The 25,259-nt window shown below is 38.5% G+C and overlaps 1 protein-coding gene across 1 annotated transcript; it reads left to right on the top strand.

The window, feature by feature from the left end:
• Positions 1–15,062: 15,062 nt before the first annotated feature.
• LOC130032479 (olfactory receptor 2A5-like) lies at positions 15,063–15,995 on the top strand. The gene has a single exon (XM_056124036.1). The coding sequence runs from the start codon at positions 15,063–15,065 to the stop codon at positions 15,993–15,995; it is 933 nt and encodes a 310-aa protein (XP_055980011.1).
• The last annotated feature ends 9,264 nt before the right edge of the window (positions 15,996–25,259 follow it).

Genomic DNA, 25,259 nt, shown 5'->3' with positions numbered 1-25,259 from the left:
ATTTTTGCTCAGAACATTATCCTTTTATACCCTATTATCTTTTCACTCAAAACATTAGAACACTTTGAATATTAGGATATAATAGCTTAGAAATAACAGTTCCATGATAAGGTAAAGAAAACATTGCTAGGGACTCCATCACTAGACTGATTTTCACCCCGATTGCCTGTCACTAAAGGTAAAGGTAAAGGTAAAGGCCCTCCCGTTGATCGTCGATTTGCTCGAGCGGGCCCAGTAACGTCTCCATTGGAGACTTTGTTGTTACTGTGTCTGGCATATCGAATACTCTCGGGCTGGAGTGATAGCACAGCGGTAGGGTGTTCGCCTTACAAGCAGCCAACATGGCCAACCCGAGTTCGATTCCTCCGCCCCTCTCGGAGAGCCCGGCAAGCTACCAAGAGTATTCGATATGCCTGTCACTATTGATACCAAATTTAATAGCAAGTGTGCTGATATATTTACGAGTGGGCATTATTTATAGGTACACAGAACTATCATCATCCTTCTAGTACTCTTTTTTTATAATAAATTCTATAATATTTCTGCATATCAATATCTTCGAGTAGCTGTTGTCATCTCTTCGGCTGAATTCAAGTGGTATTCATAAAGGTGACATCCTCAACAGTTGTCTCTCCATCTTTTTGTTTTGTAATCAAAACTTGGCCAACCCAAGTTCGATTCCTCCACAGCTCTTGGAGAGCCTGGCAAGCTACCTAGAGTATGTCGGTGGTACAGCAAAGCCTGGCAACCAACCCGTGACGTATTTGATATGCCAAATACAGTAACAAGTCCTAAAATGGAGACGTTACTGGGCCCGCTCAAGCAAATAGATGAACAATGGGAGGACAGTGCAACAGTGTTACAGTGATCTGTAAGTTTGATTCCAGTGATCTATAAGCCTGTTTTTATTCCACTACTATGTTGTTTTGGTTACTACAGTATTACACCATCATTTGAAATCAGGATAAATTATTCCCTTTTTTTCCTTAGAGTGACTTTGGCTTTCATGGTTCCAAACGACATTTTACCCCATTTCTATGAAAATATCATTGAAATTTTGCTAAGAATTTTATTATATGGGGCTGGAGAGAAAGCACAATAATACGAAAGACAATTGTCTTCCATGTGGCTGACCTGGGTTTAGTCCACAGCATCTCATATGATCCCCCAAATATCACCAGGATATATTCCTGAACACAGAACCAAAAGTAAGCTTGGAGCACTGTTGAGTGTAGTCTCAAAGCAAACAAAAATAATAATAATAAATATTTTATTAACTATTATGATGATATAGGTAAAATGATCAGGTAAAAGAATCTTAATTTGGGACCAGAAAGAGAGCTGGTCAGGGTATTGTGCACTAGAACCCAAGTCCAAACTCAGTAGTTCAGCCCCCTTTAAGTACTAATAAATATAGCCCTGGGGGCTCCAGAAGCAACGAGAGGCTTTAGTGGCCCCAAATATAGTTTGATCTGAGCAACTTTGCAATCCTGCAGCCCTTAAGTGGAACCGTCTGGCCAGATTGCCAAAGTAACACTAGATGTAATCTTCTGGGACCTTTCACCACTACTTGGAAAATCTGTGTGAACAAACTTTAATTCTCTGACCTTTGAGCATGGGATATCTTTCCATTTTATTTTCACTTCATTTTCTTTTGATAGTATCTTATAATTTGTAATGAATACATTATTCACTTCCTTAGTTAAATTTATAGATATTTTATATTTGTATACCATCATAAATGCTAATGCTTTCTTCATTCCTTTTTCTGAAAGTTTGTTTCTATATAGAATTGCAAACGACTGTATTTGTGATTTCTAATTATTTTTGGTAGAGTACTTTGGGTTTTTTTATATATAACATAATTTCAGCTTTAAATAGTGACTAATACTTGTTACTTTCCAATTTGAATACCTTCTATTTTTATTATTTATTTATTTATATAATTATTTATTTTTGGCTTTTTGGGGTCACATTCGGTGATGCTCATGGATTACTCCTGCTTCTAAAGGAATCACTCCTGGCAGTGCTCAGGGGGCCATATGGGGTGCAGGGATTGAACCCAGGTCAGCCACATGCAAGGTAAATGCCCTACCTGTGCTGAGCCATTACTCCAGCCCCAAGTTTTTTTTTTAATTGTGATACTAAGTTCAATATTAGGAGTGACAGTGGACAATTTATCTTATTTTTTATATATCATTTTTACCCTTAATGTTATTGATGCTAAATGTCACATTAATGAGAACCCCTTATATTTCTTAAGTAAACGCCATTGCATTATGGTGTATGATATTCATAATTTATTCTGAATTATATTTGCTAATATGTTGTTAAGAATATATGTTCACTAGAGATATTTGCTAGAAATTTTTTATTCTTCATTTTGTTTGTTGTCCCGATCATATCCAGTATCATATCATATCATATGAGAATAATATTTTCTGCATAGAATTTGGAAGAATCTCCTCTTTGACTTTTGGAAGCATTTGAGAATGGGTGTTATGTCATTGAATGTTGGGTAGAATTCACCAGTTAACCCATTTGATCCTGGATTTTATTTATTGAGGAGATGTTTATTACTATTTTCATTTTTTTACATTTGATAAGTCTGCTCAGATTTTCTGTATCTTCATGATTCAGCCTTGGGTGACAATACAAAGAACGTTTGCCATTCTTTTTAAGTTGTCCTGCTTGTTTGCATACAAATGTTTGTAGTAGATCAAGTCTTTTTCTCTTTCTGTATGGTTAATGTACTCTCTTTCATTCATAATTTAATTTTGGTCTTTTCTCTCTTCTTCCTAGCCAAACTGTGCATGTTGTACCCTCGTGCTACTGCTAAATACATCTTTGTTTCATCAATCTTTTGTATTTTGTTGTTATGGCTTCTATGTTATTTCTAATATGATTTTATTATTTCCATTCACCTGCCAATTAGAATTTCATTTGTTTCTTTATATGTAAAGTTATCCTATGCAATTTTAATATCTTTATTATTGAAATAGGCCACTGTTTCTATAATCTTCGCTTATGTACTTTTTTTTAAATGAATCACCGTGATATACAGTTAAAAAGCTTTCATGTTTGAGTTTCAGTCATGCAATGATTGAACCAGTGCATCCACCAGTGCACATTTTCCACCACCAATGTCCCCAGTATCCCCTACACCTCTCTCCTCCCCCTGCCTCTATGGCAGACATGATTTCAGTACAGAATTTTCATTCATCTAAGATAATTTTTGTTTTCCCTTTGATGTTTTGATGATCTAATAGTTGTTCAGTAGCATGTTGTTCAATCTCTCTTTTATCTTTATTACTGTTGTTGGTATTAGGCACTGTGATTTGTTATACTGTTAATAACAGGGCTTTGCGCATACAATGTTCCAGTAACACACTCTAGACCAGAGTGTTCTATGTCCTACCGGACTAACCTATACAGTATACCCTCCATAGAAGTTCTAGAAACAAGTTCTCAGACTCTGATGCCTCTGTTATTTCCATTTTTATTTATATTACAGATATGAGAACAATAATTCTGAATCTGTACTTTTCCTTCTGAATTAACTTACTCTCCAGATTTCTCCATGTAGTAGAAATTGTATAATTTTGTCTTTTCTTGTTGCTAAATAGTATTCTATTGTGTATTTAGTCCAGAGTCTCTTTTTTCAGTTATCTTTTCTTGGACATGGATTGTTACCATATGTCGACTTTTGTGAATAGTGTTTCAATGAGCATAGGAGCATAAATGTCTTTACTGAATAAAGTTTTTGGGTCCTTGTGTAGAGACTAAGAAATAAAATTTCTGATTCATGTGAAATATCAATTCTTTCTTTTTGTTTTGTTTGGGGGCCACACCTGCAATGCTCAAGATTTACTCCTGACTCTGTGCTTAGGAAGCGAGGGGATCATATGGGGTACTGAAGACCAAACCCAGGTCAACCACATGCAAAATAAGCACCCTTTCCAAAAACAAAAGCCCAGGTCCAGATCGATTCACTAGCAAATTTTTCCAAACATGTAAAGAGGACCTATTGCCAGTTCTTCTCTAGCTATTCCAGGAAATTGAAGAAACAGAAACTCTCCCAGTTACTATGAAGCCCATATCTTCCTGTCACTGTCACTGTCCTCCCGTTGTTCATCGATTTGCTCGAGCAGGCCCAGTAACATCTCCATTGGAGACTTTGTTGTTACTGTGTTTGGCATATCAAACACGGATAACTTGCCAGGCTCTGCCGTGCTGGCAAGATACTCACAGTAGCTTGCCAGGCTCTCCGAGAGGGGCAGAGGAATCGAACTCGGGTCAGCCATGTTGGCTGCGTGCAAGGCAAACACCCTACCACTGTGCTATCGCTCCAGCCCATATCTCCCTAATACCAAAGAAAAAAAAAGACACCACAAGAAAAGAAAACTATAGGCCTATATCCCTAAGGAACACAGATGCGAAGATTCTCAACAAAATACTAGCAAATAGAATTCAACAACTCATCAAAAAGATCACACATCATGACCAAGTGAGATTCATACCAAGGATGCAAGGATGGTTTAACATTCGGAAATCAATCAACATAACCCATCATATCAAACAAAAACAAACACTGTCCTTCCATTGTTCATCAATTTGCTCAAGCGAGCCCAGTAACTTCTCCATTTTGAGACTTGTTGTTACTGTGTTTGGCATATTGAATATGTCATGGGTAGCTTGCCAGGCTTTGCCAAGCAGGCAAGATACTCTTGGTAGCATGCCGGGCTCTCCAAGAGGGGCAGAGGAATCGAACCCGGCTCGGCCAGACTAGCTGTGCACAAGGCAAATGCCCTAGCACTGTGCTATTGCTTCAGCCATATCAACAAAAGAAAAGATAAAAACCATATGCTCATATCAATAGATGCAGAGAAAGCATTTGACAAGATCCAGCACCCATTTATGATGAAAACCCTCACCAAAATAGGGATACGAGGGACTTTCCTCAATATAGTTAAAGCCTTTTACCACAAGCCTACAGCAAGTATCATTCTCAATGGGAAAAAACTGAGAGCCTTCCCTCTAAGATCAGGCATGAGACAAGCATGCCCACTCTCTCCACTGCTGCTCAATATAGTACTGGAAGTACTTGCAAGAGCAGTTAGGCAAGAAAAAGATATTAAGGGCATTCAGGTAGGAAAGGAAGAAATCAAGCTCTCACTATTCGCAGATGATATGATAATACTCAGAGAACCCTATAACGTCTAACAAGAAACTCTTAAATACAATAGACTTGTATAGTTAAGTTGCAGGCTATAAAATCAAGACCCAAACGTCCATGGCTTTCCTATATGCAAACAGTGAGAGAGAAGAAAGCGACATCAAAAAAACAATCCCATTCACAGTGGTGCCCCTGAAAATCAAGTACCTAGGAAGCAACTTAACTAAGGAAGTGAAAGACCTGTACAAAGAAGACTACGAAACGCACTTCAGGAAATAAAAGAGGACATGAGAAAATGGAAAGTTATCCCCTGCTCACGGATCGGGAGAATAAACATTATCAATATGGCAATACTCCCAAAAGCACTGTACAAATTCAATGTGATCCCAATAACGATACTCATGAAATTCTTCAAAGAAATGGAACACCCCTGAAATTCATATAGAACAGTAAGCACCCACGAATAGCTAGAGCAATTCTTGGGGAAAAGAAAATGGGAAGAATCAACGTCCCCAAGCTCTAACTCCACTACAAAGCAGTAATAATTAAAAAAAAAAAAACATGGTACTGGAACAAAGGTAGAGCCGCTGACCAATGAAACAGGGTTGAATATACTGACATCTCCCCCCAAACATATGATCATCTAGTTTTTGATAAGGGAGAAATAAATGTGAAGTGGAGCAAGGAAAACCTCTTTATCAAATTTTTCTAGCAAAACTGGACGGCTACGTGCAAAACACTGGTCTCAGACCTCTACCCAACACCATGTACAAAAGTAAGATCAAAATGGATTAAAGGCTTCAACAACAGACTGGAATCCATAAGATAAATAGAAAACAAGGTTGGCAAAACCCTCCACGACATTGAAGCTAACGGTATCTTCAAAGATAACGCACCACTGGCCAAGCAAATGAAAACAGAGATAGACAAATGGAACTATGTTAAACTAAGAAGCTTTTGCACCTCCAAAGAAACAGTGACCAAAATACAAAGACAGTTTACAGGGGGAGAAAGTATATTTGCCCAATACCCATCTGACAATGGTTTAATATCAAGGATATACAAAGTACTTGTTGAACTCCACAAGAAGAAAACATCCAACCCCATCAAAAAATGGGGTGACAAAATGAACAGAAACTTATTCAAAGAAGAAATCTGAATGGCAAAAAGGCACATGAGAAAATGCTTTACATCATTAATAATTAGGGAGATGCAGAGCAAAGCAACAATGATATATCATCTCACACCACAGAGACTAGCCCACATCCAAAAGAGCAAAAGCAACTGGTGTTGGTGCGGATGTGGCGAGAAAGGGACCCTCTATCACTGCTGGTGGAATGCCAACTGGTTCATCCCTTTTGGAAAACAATATGGATGATTAACAGAAAAATAGAAATTGAGCTCCCATTTGATCCAGTAATACCTCTCCTGGGAATATATCGCAGAGTGGCACAAAAGTACAGTCGAAATAACATCTGCACTTATATGTTCATTGCTGCACTGTTCACAATAGCCAAAATCTGGAAAAAGCCCGAGTGCCCAAGAACAGATGACTGGTTAAGGAAACTTTGGTACATCTACACAATGGAGTACTATGCTGCTGTTAGAAAAGATGAAATGAAATTTACTAAGAAGTGGTACTACATGGAAAGTATCATGCTAAGTGATATGAGTCAGAAAGAGAGGGATAGACATAGAAAGATTGCATTCATCTGGGGAATATAAAGTAACAAAATAGGAGATTAAGACCAAAGAATAGCCAAGATAAGTACTAGGAGGTTCACTCTATGGCTTGGAGGCCAGCACACACGCTAGGGGAAAAGGCAGCTCAGATAGACAAGGGAACACCAACTAAAGGGTGTTGGGAGGATCCTCCCAGTGTGGGAGATGCGTGCTAAGAGTAGACTGTAGACTGAACATGATTGCCACTCAATTCCTCTTTTGCAAACTACAGCACCCAAAAAGAGAGAGAGAACAAAAGGGAATGCCCTGCCACAGCGGCAGGGTGGGTTGGGGGAATGGGGGGTGGGAGGGATACTGGGATCATTGGTAGTGGAAAATGGGCACTGGTGGAGGGATGCACACTCGATCATTGTAAAACTAAAACCCCTGATCATGATCACGATCATCCTGTTGTTCATCGATTTCCTCAAGCAGGCACCAGTAACGTCTCCTTCATCCTAGCCCTTGAGATTTTAGAAAGTGCCATATTCAAGGCTCTTTCAGGATCCGGAGAATGAAACATTGTTACTGGTTTTTGGCATATTGAGTATGCCACGGGGAGTTTGCCAGACTCTGCCACACAGGCAGGATGCTTTTGTTAGCCTGCTAGATTCTCCAGAGTAAGAACTAGATAATAAGATGCCGCGAGGCCGCTGCCTCCAGGAGCTGGATTTTAAGTCTCTGGGTCTTGGCCATTGCTGGGATTACCTGGCGCTGGGGGCAGTTGGTGGGTGTGACACCTACCTACTGGATGATGGGGATCTGGGTGAAAGAGGCCCATTCCATATCCAAGCAGGGTTGAAGATCTCAGCTCCAGGACCTGCATGCCTGTGTTCCCCTGTTGGTTCCTTCATGCATGTGGAGATTGGTCTCAGCATGGCGTTGACTGGTTCTGGAGGTCGTCAGCTGCCGGGGCTCTGCTCTGGGCAGGGAGGAAAACTCAACCTGACTCCCTCCAAGGGGCCCTCAACTGAAACCCAAGCACAAAAAGTTATAAGTTTACAATGGTACCTCATGGCATTTCACTAATAAAAATATTTTTAAAAGAAAATTACATTAAAAAAATAAAAATAAAAATTACAATATCTACTAGACTCAATAAAATTCAATCAAATGATATTTTAATCTGCAAAATTATAGATAGTGAACAATGATGAAATGGCATATATATGTAAATATGATATGTATGTATGAATATACATATATTTGTGGCATATAGACACATGAGAGCAAATATATGTATACATACATATCACATGAATATGAGCAAATATATACTCGGTACTTGCCTTTATATATATAATTTTTTATTTCTCTTGAACATTCTCATTTTTATATGAGAGCAAGTTCCGAGTGAGCCTGGAAATGCATCATGCTTATAATAGTTCAATTTTGTTCAACAGAGAGTTCAACCCCACACAAAAGAGAGAAAAAATTCTTCAACAATTGGTGCTGGAAATGCTAGTTCTTTTCTTGACAAATAAAGTTAGACTCAGTGTATATTGCAAACATTAAAGCAGACACAAACCTGGGTGAAAGCTCATAGTGTGAGAGTGCATTCCTCACACAAAAATTATCCAAGTTCAAGTACCACCATGTATGGATCCCTAAACATAACCAGGTATTGCCCTGGTGGTCCCCGGAATGCTGAAAGCAAGGAGTTGGATTTCTGTTGGGCCTACCACTGGCCCATCAGGCCCACATTGCTGGATAGAATACTGCCAGAAATAACCCATGACATCACCAAACACTGTTTATGACGAATTTCCCAGAGTGGAGTAAAAACAACACAAGGCCTCATATTATGAAAGCACCTAAAAGAAAAGTCAGGGAAAACCTGTCCGTCATTGGCTTTGGCAATGCTTTCTTGTATGTGATCTCCAAAGCATTGGCAACAAAAGCCAAAATGAAGCAATAGGACAATATCAAACTCAAATATCCTACATCTCAAAGTTAATAATAGAGACAGTAAAGAAACTGGGCTGGAGCGATAGTAAAGCAGGTAGGGCATTTGCCTTGCATGCAGCTGACCCGGGTTCGATTCCCAGCATCCATATGGTTCCCTGAGCACCACCAGGAGTAATTCCTGGGTGCAAATCCAGGAGTAACCACCATGCATGGATCCCTAAAAGCGGGTATGATCCAAAAAGCAAAAAAAAAAAAAGACAGTAAAGAAACTCTCTTTGGAATGATGGAACGTATTATAATTCATTTGCCTGCTGATATTAGTATGTGTAATCTGTGTAAATACATACAACCGTGTAAATATATACAACTTCACATTATAAGTTTATTTTAGTAAGAAATTAAAGTCCTGAATGGATATTTTGTTAAAGAATAGGTACAAATTGTCAACAGGCATCTAAAATCAAATCACAATAAAATATATAAATTTATACCTATTAGGATGACAGATGCCAAAAATAAAATAGGAAAGTTTTTCCTAGGGATTGAAGATAAGCGAGTCTACAAACTGTTAGTGGAAATATAAATTAGTAGTACCATTGAGAACAATATGGACAGTTCTCTAATATAAATGAACAATACATAGATCTATCTACTCATCTATATACACACCAATAAAAGAGAAACTGGCATACACACCTATACCTCTGCTCCCATGAATATTGCATATTATCAACATTTAGTCAAGACAAAACAAAGCAAATTGTCTGAAAATACATTGAGTGATGGCATACGTGTTTATGTGAATGTTTAATGCAATTTTTTTCTCATAGAATTTTGAGGGTATATAGAAGAGTTTGAATTTGTAAAATGGAAATATAAAAATATTGTGATAGAAATAAATATAAAAATGCTGGAACGCTATAATGTGTACTGGTATAATAGCAACTCTCAGGTTTATGACCCTTGAGATATTTGCAAATCAGTTGGATAGAGTATGATGCCAAAAAGTGACCTTACTTTTGGCTAGAATATTCCTCCAAGGAAAAGACTGATGAAATTTTTATTTTTTTCTAGAGAGAGGATTCAGGGATCTCTTTCTTTTATCTTATAAAGAAGGCAGATACATATTAGCAAATGTTCTTAGCAGAATTTCAATAAAAACTTTACTTCTAATGGTGCAATTTAGAACTCCTGAATCTGTTGAACACCATCAGCAATAATAACTGCTCTGGACACAAGATCAAAATCCTCTGAATTGGTATCTTAGTGCTCATTTTTGCCACTCATTTTTGAAGTGTCATGATAAAAGAGATTTCTCAGAAAAGCCCATTGTTTATTTCTGTTATAGCAGAGACTTATTTGCACTCAGTTGATTTTCAACAGAGGCAGAACAAGGTGTTAGCAGAAATTTGCATGGCTCCTTTGTGGAGAGGAAGGACTTTCCTGGGTGAACTATCCTGAGTCCCCCACCCCTGACCAAAGAGAATCTGACAGATAGATGGAATCCATCCTCAAGCCAGATTTGGAAGCTTCTGCCTGCTGAGCTGTGGCAAGAATTTCTGATCCCTTGAGTCTCTTGTCCAATCTACAGTGTCATGGAGTGATGGTCATTGAAATTATACCAATCCTATTGTTTGGCAAAGAATATAATAGTAGGGAAGACTGTCCACGTAAGCATTACCTCTAAATAAAGGCAGTGATAGGGCAAAATGAATGGGAAAAACTTGTCTTCTTAACACAGATGAAGATATTGATAGAATCACCTGTTACTGGAAAAGAACAATCTCAAAACAGTAGCAGAAAAGTCCTTTCTTGCTGATCAGTGAAAAGGTAAGTTTACCAGAGTAACGTATTATTGAAATTTCATAAGCTATCATAAATTCTTGCTAATGATTAAACGCATAAATCACTGTATTAGTACAAATTCTATCACAAAATACAATATAATGAGGGCCATCACTATTAACTGAAGAATGAGTTAGTAGAAATTTCCTAGTTCCATTGCAGGACTACCTAGCTAGAAAATTGTTCATGCTGACAGAAAATTAATGTTTCTATTTTATATCCTGCTAATATTTTACTGACACCATTGGAAAGAGGAAATTTCTTTTAGGTTATCTTAAAATTTTATTCACTATTACAGTATTCTATTATTTACAAGATCTGATGTTATCACTACAATTATTTTTATAGTATCTCAATTAAAATAAAAATTACAGAAATGGAAATACAAAATGGTTTACTAATTCAAACCCTACAATATGATCTCTAAAACATCAATAGGTGAATATACCTATTTGCGTGCTCTATTGTAGATATCATAGGTGCAGTACTTAATGTTACTAACTTAATGCTCATTTATATGAACCTTTCCTAATGTGATCATGTTTATAGAAACGGAATACTATAAATGTCTCTCAAATTTGCTTCAGACAGATTATAATAAACCCTGATTTCAAAATCGATGTCTCACATAAGCTGGTGTCTAGAAAAAATTAAAAATGCTTATCTTCATGTTTTTAGAAAATCACTTGTGTTTTAATTTTCTATAAATTCTTTTTTAATTAACCCTTTTTCTGAAACTTGCATAAATGTATCATTTCAAAAGAGGTATAAGACATAAGTTAACGCATATGTTGCCATTTTTGACATTTTGATTCTGTACTCAACTTCAAGAGTAGTCAAGAATCACTATAGAATCACTGTATCTAGACTACATAAACTGCTAATAGCATTTTCTGTAAAGCAACTTTCACATTTTTAATTGTAGTGAGGGAGTAAATCTCACCTCTTGATCAATAGATAGAAGCTGATTATAGAAAGCATACATAAAAACTACTCGCATAGAGAGAGATTAGAAAGTACTCAAACTTATAAACAGTAATATTTTTAAGGATTCAATAACACAATTTATTTATTTCAATTTTTTGAACCTTAAAAAAGTTTTTTTGTTATGGGCAGAAGGTAATACCAATAGATAACCTGGTATATATGCTAATATGTATATATATAAAATATACATTATAATATGTATATATATAAAATATACATTATATGTGCTTACATTTAGCAGAGATATGTTGACATTCCTTTCATCTAGAATTATACTATTGTAGGAGGAGACATAGGCATGAACATGAAATGTTACTCCTGAAACTTTTGAATTAAAGGAGTCATCTCAGTAAAGAGGTACAACAGGATCATGTACCATTTCATGTTTGATTTTTATCTTGAATATTAAACAACTATACATAGTGAGAAAATAAAATCTACTGTTATCACCACCAAACCCTATACATTTCGTAGGTGTCTCAAAAATCTCACCCTATAAGTCTACTTTAATTCTTCCCATACAAAAAGTCACTCTGGGTGGTGGGAACTTTTGCAAAGTAACAGACTCATGCATGACATAGATTGAAGCAATAGTTTTATAGGACACAGTTATCTCCAAGTACATCCAATAAAATACAATAAGTATGTATGGCTTAATTCTGTTATAACAACAACAAGAAGCAGAAAGAAGGTCTTCTTCATAGGCTGATGATCAACCACACTAAAATTCTTTGTTTTTGTTTTTGGATCATACTCAGCTTTGGTCAGCCTTCCTCCTGCCTCTGCACTCAGGGTTTATTCCTGATGGTCTCAGGGAAACATATGGGATTCCAGGTTTGAACTCAGGTCAGTGGCATGCAGAGCATGTGCCCTACCCACTATATCTCTGGCCCCATAATTGAATTCTTGAATGATCCTTACATATTTTTCAGATCAAGATATTTCTGCTTTACAGCTTATGCTTGCGTAAGCTTCTTATGCCCCACAGTTTCCCTGCCTTACCCTCTATGAACTCAAGCCTCAAGTGGATGCCTGAACTCACAGACAGAACTACACTAATTATATATAATATATATTTTAAACATGAATAGCTTTGATAGAATTTTATTATAAATACATAGTAAGAGTTGGACAAAAACAACTAATACATTGGAGCAATAATGATATACTATAATGAGTGTTAGTCAATATAACTCTCTCTTTTCACTCTCTCTCCTAATATCTTACTTTGCATACTATTTTCAGACTAGCACTGGGTAGAGAAACAAGACTTTGAATAGTTGAAACTAAATGAAATGAGGGGCTACTATAGAATAACATGTTTATTTTATTTTATTATTTTGTTCTATTGCAGAACTTTTTCGTGTGTTTCTTTGAATTTTATTAAGACATCATGATTTACACCATTGTTCATAATCCATTTGTTTCAAGAATACAATATTCTAACACCAATTTCACCACCAACGTGCCCCTTCCTCCACCCATATCCCCAGCTTGCCCGCTTGAAAGGCATATAATAAGCTTATTTCATATTAATTGCTCCAACAAAAATTAAAGGCAAATGGAATTATTAGAAAATAAAAAAGTAAAAGTGAATTCGTGACACTCGATCTTTTAGTGCTTTTTAACCAATATAAATCAGACATTAATTCATTCTTGACACAGGATAAATTCCCTTAGCAAAATAGGAGTAAATTTACATTTCTTAATCACATAGTGGGCAAATGTATGCACATGGAGAATGCCATACTCAATGCCACAAGTTGGGAAGCTTCTCTTGGACTTTAGAGAAGCTCTTTTACAAATTCTTAAAAATCTGGTTTCTGCAGAGGGCTGGAGCAATGGCACAGCGTGTAGGGCGTTTGCCTTGCACAGTCAATCCTGGTTGATTTCCGTCCCTGTCAGAGAGCTCGGCAAGCTACCAAGTGTATCCCACCCGCATGGCAGAGCCTGGGTATTTGATATGCCAAAAACAGTAACAGCAAGTCTCACAATAGAGACGTTACTGGTGCCCGCTCGAGCTAATTGATGAACAATGGGAGGACAGTACTACAGTGCTATAAAACTGCCTTCGAGTCTATGAATTCCCTAAGCTGTTGCCTGTCCATAAAGCTCTGATTTGTTCCTTCAAACCTGAATGATAATCTGGCTGGAGACAGTATTTTTTCCACATTTTTAAATTAAAGCACCGTAGCGCTGACCTCCCATTGTTTATTAATTTACTCGAGCGGGCACCAGTAACCGTCTCCATTGTTAGACATGTTGTTACTGTGTTTACCATTATCTAGGAATCAGAAATTCTTCTTGGATCACACATTGAAAATAAAAATTAAATAGTGTTTGAAGCCAAAGGGAAGTGTGTGTATTTTAGTCTTAAATAACATATGAAAAGATTCCTAAAAAGATAATCCTAAAAAGTTGATGTTGACATAGCTACTTCTCCCTAGTCTTATTTGAGGCACTGGTAGTAAGAAGTACTGATCAATCTTTTGGATTCAAACAATAATTTTCAACTACTTCATACCTGTGGACTTGAGGAAACAGAAAAATTCCTTGGTCACAATGGCAGAAATGTAGAACAATGACCATAATGTTTCTTGTATTCATTTATTTTTGTATTCATATTAATGATAGCATAAAATATAGCTACCCTCATCTTAACAATAAGCTCTACCTTGATATAAATGTGAACAATCAATGAAATATAAATTTAAAAGAACATACTGAAAGTTGAATTTTTATCTCCACTATGTAGAATCTATATTATGGCAAAGAAAATCTGAGTCAATATATTAGAGGAGATTAAAATTATCATATTGTACTAAATTTCCAATCAGAGAGGAAGAAAAAACTTTATATAAAATTAAAAATAATGTCGTTTTAGTTTTTGTTTAGGTAGTTATCCTGAGAATAAAAAAAGTCAATATCTTTGGTTTTGGAAAAAATGTAATAAAATATAAAGCAGTGTTATGATTTAACTTTACTCTTTATGTTTCAAAACCTTAGAATATCTGGCCAAAGAGATAGTCTATCAGGTAAGGCCTTGGCTTGCATGCAATCAATTTAGTTTTAATCCTGGAAAAATGTATGTTTCCAGGAGCAATGCCAAATATAGGCCTTCCCCAAAAAAATACCTTAGAATATTTGCATACAAAGTAAAAGGCATGATAAAACAAAGTTGAAAAACAATTTAGTAAGATGTTTACAGATTGCTTATGTCTGTAGTGATATGGTAAATATAATAAATATAATAAAGTTATTTTTAAATGGCAGCCAAAATAAAAGAAAATGGTGGTTAAAATTAGAGCTAAGCATTATTCAGTAAGCATCTTCAGAGTTTGCTTTAACATAAATAACTCTGATTCTCATTCATCTCCAGACTGACCATTCTGTCACACTTGAGAGCTTACACTGTCATTCAGGAATGGGAGGCAACCAGTCATGGTTCCCAGATTTCATCCTGGTGGGATTCCAGCTCAGTGCAAAACTAGAAGTGGTCTTCATCTGTATCTGTTGCCTGTTATACATGTCAAATTTGTTGGCGAATGGCATGATCTTGGCACTCATTTGGCTGGACCCCAGGCTGCACTCGCCCATGTACTTTTTCCTGTCTCACCTGGCCGTCATTGACATATCGTACGCATCCAGCAATTTGCCCCAAATGCTGGAGAACCTTATAAGACACAAGAAAACTATCTCCTTTGTCACGTGTACTATGGAGATGGTCTTATATGTGGGTTTTGCTTCCACAGAGTCCATAATCTTGGTGGTGATGTCCTATGATAGGTATGTGGCTATCTGCCACCCTCTCCAATACACTGTCATCATGAGCTGGACAAAGTGTAAGGTCCTGGCCATCATTTCCTGGTCCTGTGGTTTTTCTTTGGCTGTTGGAAATTTAATTTTTTTTCTGAGAGTTTCCTTCTGTGGGTCCCCGGAAGTAAACCACTTCTTGTGTGAAGTCCTGTCTGTCCTAAAAGTGGCCTGTGGTGATACATGGATGAACAAAATCTATGTCTTTGCTGGCAGTGCATTCATCTTAGTTGGACCTCTTTCCTTAATGCTTTTTTCCTATATGCGAATCCTCTGGGCCATCCTAAAGATCCAGTCAAAGGAGGGTCGCAAGAAAGCTTTCTCCACCTGTTCCTCCCATTTCTGCGTGGTTGGGTTCTACTTTGGAATAGGCATGACAGTGTATCTGGTCCCAGACAATGGTCAGCAAGATGAGCAGAAGAAAATCATTTTCTTGTTTTATACCCTCTTCAATCCGTTTCTGAACCCTATTGTCTACAGTCTAAGAAATGCGCAGGTGAAGGCTGCCTTCAAGAAAGTATTCCAGAAACAGAGGGCATCATAAAGTAAAGTAAATTTTCTTAAGGTTTTATCCCTGCATGATATTTGCTGGAGCAATACAACTCAATTCGAGGAGAAGATTAGTTTAAAATCAAGTATTATCTAAGAGAAACATCAGCGGAGTCTTCAAGAGGAAATCACAGACTTGTTTTTTTGTTAATAACCAAATAGCTCTAATGAGAACACCAGAAACCATCTGAGAGATTTCTAGACTTTGAGAAGCACAGCTTAAAGAACAAATACATGGTCATGGTCACGGTCCTCCCGTTGTTCATCGATTTGCTCAAGCAGGCCAAGTAACATTGTGAGACTTTGTTACTGTGTTTGGCATATAGAGTACATCACAGGTAGCTTGCCAGGCTCTGCCGTGAGGGCGAGATACTCTCGGTAGCTTGCCAGGCTCTCCGAGAGGGGCAGAGGAATCGAACTCGGGTCAGCCATGTTGGCCACTTGCAAGGCAAACGTCCTACCTCTGTGCTATTGCTCCAGCCCAGAACAAATACAGTTTAGTGGAAAGAGAAAATCATGGTTTGTCACCTTCTCTCTGTATCACTTCCCTAGTCCACTGTGCTATGATCAAGGGAAAATTACCAACTTCCATTTCTTCCTAATGACCAAAGAAAAGAAAACCATCCATGGAATTCCGTAGGTGTCTTATCACAGAAACATATTTAGTGTTGACTAACAGAACACTGAAGGAAATGGTATGTAGATAACACAGTCTTTCCTGGTTTCACAATTATAATAAGTGTTGCATGATTTAGCTGTACAAGAGCACAACTTCAATATAGATTTAAAATGCTAAGAAATATGCTTTTTCCTCAGAAATAGTAACGTCAAATAAATTATTAGGAAGCTCTAAATTCTGTTTGAATTAATGACAGAGTAAGTGATGAAAAGTTGTGAAAATTATTAAAAACTTGTTTAATTATATAAAAACCCAAAATTTATTTTAAAATAAATTTTAAACACCAACATCTCATTATGATGAAAGAGAAATCGAGAAGTTATACATGGAGCTAGAGAAGTTCTATAAAGAAGACCACACCTTCTACAAGATCATTGTGGGTGATTTTAATGCCAAGATAGGACCGAGAAGATCAGCTGAAGAACTTCACATCGGGACCCATGGCCTAGAATGGAACGAACAGGGTGAGAGACTGTCTGAGTTCATCATGTCGACCAAGACCATTCATGGTAACTCACAGTTCCAGAAGGCAGAATCTAAACGATGGACATGGGAGTCTCCCGGTGGACGATTCCACAACGAAATAGACCACATCATATTCAATCGACGGTTTTGCCTGACTGATGTCGTTGTTGTCCCAAAATTTCGAACGGAATCGGACCACCGTCTCCTTCGTGCAAAATTCTACTTCACAGAGCAGGGAGAAAGGGCGGCAAAGTTCAAAAAGAGAACTCCCAGAATGACCACCAACTGGGAACTCTTTGGTACTATTGCGGCAACATGGGAAGATGCCATTGTTGACAACATTGACGAGGAATACGATCGACTGGTTCAGCACCTCCATGAATGTGCGAGGAACGCCAAGAGAGAGATAGCCACAAAAAATCGCCTATCTTCGAAAACTCTTGAGTTAATTCGCCAGCGTGGTTTGGCGCATGCTAATGTCCGAGTTCGCAAAGCAGTGCAGAGATGCGATCAAGGAAGACCTCAAAGAGAGAAGAGCAGAAGTACTGGTAGATGCGGCAGAAGCCGGGAAAAGTATTCGTAATGCCCGCCTGTCCTTCGCCAACCAGAAGACCAAGATGACTGCCCTCCTACGTCCTGATGGATCCATCACATCCTCCAGAACGGCAATGCAGAAGATTATCCATGACTTCTACTCAAATCTCTTCGATAGCCATGTCCACTTGCCGACATACCAAATTCCACAGGATGAATATGTCGTTCCCAACGTTCTCCCTTCCGAAATCCGACACGCCATTTCGTCGGTAAAGAAACAAACAGCACCCGGCACAGACAAGGTCAGACCTGAACAGCTGAAGAACCTGCCGTCAGTACTCATCAATACACTGGCTCGGCTCTTCACATGCTACCTGTCTGAATGCAAGGTTCCGTCCCAGTGGAAAATCAGCAGGACCATACTACTGTTCAAGAAGGGAGACATCCATGACATTGGCAACTATCGCCCAATCTGCCTATTGTCTCTCATCTACAAGTTGTTCACTCGAGTCATCCTAAATAGAATTGGCAGAACACTAGATGAAGGACAACCATGCGAGCAAGCTGGTTTCCGCAAAGGATTCAGCACCATTGACCATATCCACACGATAACCAAGCTCATTGAGGTTTCTCGGGAGTTCAAGATGCCACTCTGTTTAACGTTCATTGATTTAAAGAAGGCCTTTGATTCTGTTGAGATGGAAGCGGTCATTGAAGCCCTAGCCAATCAGGGCATTCAAGCCCAATACATCAGGATCCTGAGCTGTATTGCAGATTCACTACCAGGATCTCACCATTCTACAAAGAAGTGATCGTTGATGTCAAGAGAGGGGTGCGGCAGAGTGATACCATTTCACCGAAACTCTTCAGTGCCACCCTCGAGAACATCATGCGATGACTGGAATGGGAAGGAATGGGAGTGAAGATAGATGGTCGGCAACTACACCACCTCCGCTTTGCTGATGACATTGTTTTAATAACACCAAACATCAGCCAAGCGGCACAAATGCTGGCCGACTTTGACCGTGAGTGTGGAAAAGTAGAACTACAGCTGAATCTTACGAAGACAATGTTTGTGAGAAACAGCCTCGTTCCTGATGCCCCATTCGCTCTCAATGGAACGACCATCTCCGAATGCAACAGCTATGTGTAACTAGGTCAAGAGGTCAACATGACAAATGACCTGGCACCCGAGCTGTGCAGGAGGAAGAGAGAGGCTTGGAACGCCTTCAAGAACGTCGAAGAAATAGCTAAGAGGAAGAAGAACCTCCGGCTCCGGGCACATCTCTTTGATTCCACTGTTCTTCCTGCATTAACATATGCCTCAGAGACCTGGGCCCTACGCAAACAAGATGAGAACGCTATTCAGGTCTCCCAAAGAAGAATAGAAAGAGCTATGCTCGGAATATCACGTTTCACTCAAATGAGAGAAAGAATCCGGAGTTCTGACATCCATCGACGAACAAGAATCAGGGACGCTGTCTCATTTGCCAAGTTGTCGAAAATCAGATGGGCTGGTCACATAATGAGATTTAAAGACGACCGCTGGACTAGAGCTGTTACCGACTGGATTCCACGGGATGTCAAAAGACCGCGTGGTCGCCCACCTACCAGATGGTCAGACTTTTTCGTCAAGATCATGAACGATCGGTTTGAGGCCCTTCATGTTCCCGGAGCGAACAGATGCCATTGGGCTACACTAGCACGCGACAGGGCCAAATGGAGACGTTACTGGTGCCCGCTCGAGCAAATCGACGACTAACGGGAAGTTAAGTGATTTAAGTGATTTATTTTAAAAAGCTTAAAACATATGTTAAATTATGCTGTAATAAGGAAAATTATTTGCACTTGAAAGATATTTTGATGGTCTCAAAAATTAGTACTTGGGCCTTGACTTAACTTTATATTCATCTATGGGCTATCATATTGCCATTACTTCAAGACTGGTTCAATTGTATAGATTTCTAAATAACTTTTACCACAAATATTTTTACTGTATGAACCCATTGTTTCAAAATTGTCTGGATATCATGCAAGAGATGTTAGGTAGTTTTGAAATAATTCACAGAGTGTAATTTACATGAGTATAAAATTTCTTCTGTGTAAAATAACAGAGCAATTCTCATTCTATCACTGTATGAAATCAATAAAAGCTGCTTTTTAACAGGTTTTAGTAAATAACTTCATTTAGTCTTAAAATGATTTTATTATGAATTATATCTAAAAAACACATTTAATTAATTATATCTAAATTTTATCAGCTAAGTCATAACGTCTCCTTTTTTTTAATGGCCTTATTTTTTTCTTTTTGGGTAACATCTGGCGGTGCACAGGGGTTACTCCTGTCTCTGCACTCCGGAGTTACTCCTGGCGGTGCTCAGGGGACCATATGTGATGCTGGGATTCGAATCCAGGTTGGCCGCATGCAAGGCAAACGCCCTACCCTCTGTGCTGTCTCTCCAGCCCCAATGTCTTTATTTTTAGTGCAATTTTGGATTTACAGAAAAGTCGAGTATAAAATCCAGTGAGTTATAGACAATTTCATCCTTCCTCTCACCTTATACTTTTATTAATATTTTACATTGTGTGTGGCGCATTTGCTAAATTTGATAACTGAATATTAATGTACTATTAATAATTAAGGTATATAGCGTAGGAATTTGTTTCTATGTTGTCTCTGCCATATGAGTTGACAAACATATAGTGTCATGTCTCTTTCTCCCATACTCCTAACAATCCCTGACCTTTTAAGTATCCCAAAAGATTTTTTTCCCTTACTCTGAAATTAATCTTAAAAGTAATACAATCTGGAGTATTTTCATATTGACTTTTTGAACATAGAAATATGAACTTAAGATATCTCCATTTTCTTTTGTGACCACAGACCCATTTTCTTACACTGCTGAATTATATTTTATGTATGGATATGTCACAGTTCATCTGTCAATTCATCTATTGAAAGGCATTTATTACTTACGATAGTAAATATTATGAATAAAATGGCAGCATATGTTTAAGTCACAGTGTCCTGAATTAAGGTTTTTCAGTTCTTTGGGTTGAGGACCAAGGAACATGATTATGTATGGCTTTAGTTGTTATTGTTGTATCCTGCAACTTCATTGTCCCATTGTCTATAACATTTCTGCATTTCTTGATTTTAGATCACATATCATGAGAGTTATGATTTCAAATGACATAGTTAAATCATGATAGCAATGATAAAAAAAAAAGTACACACCTGGTGATTGACCAAAACATCACCTTATCAGTAAATTCAATTCTATGTGTGTCAACTCTAGAAATAAAAGAATAACAGGAGCATTTCCTCACTTGGTCGAGGTATCCATTCAGCATACACCACAGCAATCTCTGAAAAATATTTCTGTTCTTAATACAGTCACTGTCCTCCCGTTATTCATCGATTTGCTCGAGCGGGCCCAGTAACGTCTCCATCATGAGACTTGTTGTTACTGTGTTTTGGCATGATTGAATACATCACGGGTAGGTTGCCAGGGTCTGCTGTGCAGGCGAGATTCTCTTGGTAGCTTGCCGGGCTCTCCGGGAGGGGCAGAGGAATCGAACTCGAGTTGGCCACATTGGCTGCATGCAAGGCAAACGCCCTACTGCTGTGCTATTGCTCCAAAATTTATTTTAAAAACACGTTTTAAATAAAAGTTTTTATTAGGCAAGAAATGAATCCCTAACCAGGTCAGGAGTATATTTGCTTGCTTTTAATATGATCTTATGCTCAAGAGTTTGATTAAAATTCTTTGCACAGATAAAACCATTTCAAATGACTAGTCTGGTTCAATCTTCTTTTAGAGTTCAGGAAGTGAAAATAGTTACAGTGAAATTCCAGGAGACTGATGTGACTTACTCTACATCTTCCAGAATTTAGTCTACTGCTCTATTAGAGGGAACTTACCTCATGGTAGGAGACAGATTCCAATAAATAGTTGTTGGAGTAGAGGAAGGATCATATGCTCTTCATAATAAGCAAAGAAAACAAATTATCTAATAATGTCTTTTTCACAAGTCTGATTGTTGGAGAAAAGTCCAAATAATAATGATGGGTATTTTGTCGTAATATTGAATGTGATCAACACAGAGCGAGAGTAAAGTGGAAATCTGCCACACAGGCTTGGGGAGAGGTGGGAGAGGGCGTATACTGGGTTCTTGGTAATGTTTACTGGTGAAGGGATGGGTGTTTTATTATTGTATTACCGACCAAGAGTTAAACTGAAAGTCTTCGTTGACTGTTCTCACAGTGATTCAATAAATTAAAAAGCACTGCACTAAGTGTCCCCAGCGTCCTCTAGGACCCTGGGACAAAAGCAGCACAGAGCCTCTGCCTCTTCCTCTTCGTCCCCAATGCTGTGCCCGTCTTCTTCCCTGCCCAGCCTTTACCACCCCACACACCAGTTCCTGTAGGGGTGTGGCCTCTTTAGAAGTAGGCTTGGTTTCAGAACTCATCAAAAAGTTCATACACCATGATGAAGTCGAATTTATCCTGCTATGCAAGGAAGGTATACCATTCAGAAATCACTTAATCACTTAATCACTTAACTTCCCGTTAGTCGTGGATTTGCTCGAGCGGGCATCAGTAACATCTCCATCTGTCCCTGTCGCGTGCCAGTGTAGCCCAATGGCATCTGTTCGCTCCGGGAACATGAAGGGCCTCAAACCAATCGTTCATGATCTTGGCGAAGAAGTCTGACCATCTGGTAGGTGGGCGGCCACAGGGTCTTTTGACATCCTGTGGAATCCAGTCAGTAACAGCTCTAGTCCAGCAGCCATCTTTAAATCTCATTACGTGACCAGCACATCTGATTTTCGACACCTTTGCAAATGAGAGAGCGTCCTTGATTTTTAATCGTCGACAGATGTCAGAACTCCGGATTCTTTCTCTCATTTGAGTGAAACATGATATTCCAAGCATAGCTCTTTCTATTCTTCTTTGGGAGACCTGAATAGCATTCTCATCTTGTTTGCGTAGGGCCCAGGTCTCTGAGGCATATGTTAATGCAGGAAGAACAGTGGAATCAAAGAGATGTGCCCGGAGCCGGAGGTTCTTCTTCCTCTTAGCTATTTCTTCGACGTTCTTGAAGGCGTTCCAAGCCACTCTCTTCCTCCTGCGCAGCTCGGGTGCCAGGTCATTTGTCATGTTGACCTCTCGACCTAGGTACACATAGCTGTTGCATTCGGAGATGGTCGTTCCATTGAGAGCGAATGGGGCATCAGGAACGAGGCTGTTTCTCATAAACATTGTCTTCGTAAGATTCAGCTGTAGTCCTACCTTTCCACACTCACGGTCAAAGTCGGCCAGCATTTGTGCCGCTTGGCTGATGTTTGGTGTTATTAAAACAATGTCATCAGCAAAGCGGAGGTGGTGTAGTTGCCGACCATCTATCTTCACTCCCATTCCTTCCCATTCCAGTCGTCGCATGATGTTCTCGAGGGTGGCACTGAAGAGTTTCGGTGAAATGGTATCACCCTGCTGCACCCCTCTCTTGACATCAACGATCACTTCTTTGTAGAATGGTGAGATCCTGGTAGTGAATTCGCAATACAGCTCACAGAGGATCCTGATGTATTGGGCTTGAATGCCCTGATTGGCTAGGGCTTCAATGACCGCTTCCATCTCAACAGAATCAAAGGCCTTCTTTAAATCAATGAACGTTAAACAGAGTGGCATCTTGAATTCCCAAGAAACCTCAAAGAGCTTGGTTATCGTGTGGATATGGTCGATGGTGCTGAATCCTTTGCGGAAACCAGCTTGCTCGCGTGGTTGTCCTTCGTCTAGTGTTCTACCAATTCTATTTAGGATGACTCAAGTGAACAACTTGTAGATGACAGACAATAGGCAGGTTGGGCGATATTCAGAAATCAATCAACATAATACATCATGCCAACAAAAGAAAAGATAACAATTATGTGATCATATGAATAGATGCAGAAAAAGCATTTGACAAGATCCAACATTCATTTATGATGAAAGTCCTCACAGAAATGGGGATAGAGCAGAGTTTCTTCAATATAGTTAAAGCCATCTACCACAAGCCTACGGCAAGCATCATCCTCAATGGGGAAAAACAGAGAGCCTTACCCCTAAGGTCAGGGATGAGACAAGGATGCCCACTTTCTCTACTACTGTTCAAAATAGTACTGGAAGTACTTGCAGTAGCGATTAGGCAGGAAAAGATATTAAGAGTATTCAGGTAAGAAAGGAAGAAATCAAGCCCTCTCTATTCGCAGATGATATGATACTATACTTTGAGAATCCTAAAATCTCTACCAAGAAACTCCTAGAAATAATAGATTTGTATAGTAAAGTTTCAGGCTATAAAATCTATACCAAAAAGTCCATGGCTTTCCTCAACACAAATAGTGAGAGAGAAGAAATTGACATGAAAAAAAAAAATCCCGTTCACAATTGTGCCCCAGAAAATCAACTAACTAGTAATTAGCTTAACTATGGGAGTAAAGGACCTGTATAAAGAAAACTACAAAACACTACTTCAGGAAATAAAAGAGGACACGAGGAAATGGAAAAATATCCTCTGCTCGCGGATGGGGAGAATTAACATTGTCAAAATGGAAATACTTCCCAAAGCACTGTACAAATTCAATGCGATCCCTATTATGATACACAGGTCATTCTTCAAATAAATGAGCAAACATTTCTGAAATTCATATAGAACAATAAGCCTCCACAAATAGCTAAAGCAACTCTTGGGGAAAAGAAAATGATAGGAATCAATGTCCCAAACCTCAAACTCCACTATAGAGCAGTAATAATTTTAAAAAACATGGTTCTGGAACAAATATAGAGACATAGACCAATAGAACAGGGTTGAATATACAGACATCTTCCACCAAGCATATGATCATCTGATCTTTCATAAGGGGGCAAAAAATGTGAAGTGGAGCAAGGAAAGCCTCTTTAACAAATTGTGCTGGCAAAACTGGACGGCTACATGCAAAAAAAATGGGGTCACATATCTGCATAACACCATGTATAAAAGAAAGATCTAAATGGATTAAAGACCTCAACATCAGATCGGAATCCATAAAGTACATTGAAGACAAGGTTGGCAAATCCGTCCACAACATTGAGCTAATGGTATATTCAAAGATGTCACACCACTGGCCAGGCAAGTGGAAACAGAGATAGACAAATGGAACTATCTTAAACTAAAGCTTCTACACCTACAAAGAAAGAGTGACCAAAACTCAAAGACAATCTACAGAATGGGAAAGGATATTAGCCAAATACATATATGATAAGGGGTTGATATTAAGGATATACAAAGTACTTGTTGAACTCCACAAGAAGAAAACATCCTACCCCATCAAAAAATGGGGCGACGAAATGAAGAGAAACTTTCTCAAGAAGAAATCTGAATAGCTAAAAGGCACATGAGAAAATACTATACATCTTTCATTAATCACCAGGGAGATGTAAATCAAAAACAACAATGAGATATCATCTCATACCACAGAGACTTGCCCACATCCAAAAGAACAAAAGCAACCAGTGTTGGTGCGGATTTGGCAAGTTAGGGACCCTCCTTCACTGCT

This window comes from Sorex fumeus, unplaced genomic scaffold (assembly GCF_029834395.1).
Source record: "Sorex fumeus unplaced genomic scaffold, SorFum_2.1 ptg000048l, whole genome shotgun sequence".
NCBI classification, from domain to species: domain Eukaryota; kingdom Metazoa; phylum Chordata; class Mammalia; order Eulipotyphla; family Soricidae; genus Sorex; species Sorex fumeus.
Note: the sequence above shows the minus strand (reverse complement) of the source record. Positions and strands in the feature narration are given on the sequence as shown.

Bases quoted from the DNA above. Each gene is read 5' to 3' on its own strand.
- LOC130032479 (XM_056124036.1), top strand. From the start codon at position 15,063: ATGGGAGGCAACCAGTCATGGTTCCCAGATTTCATCCTGGTGGGATTC.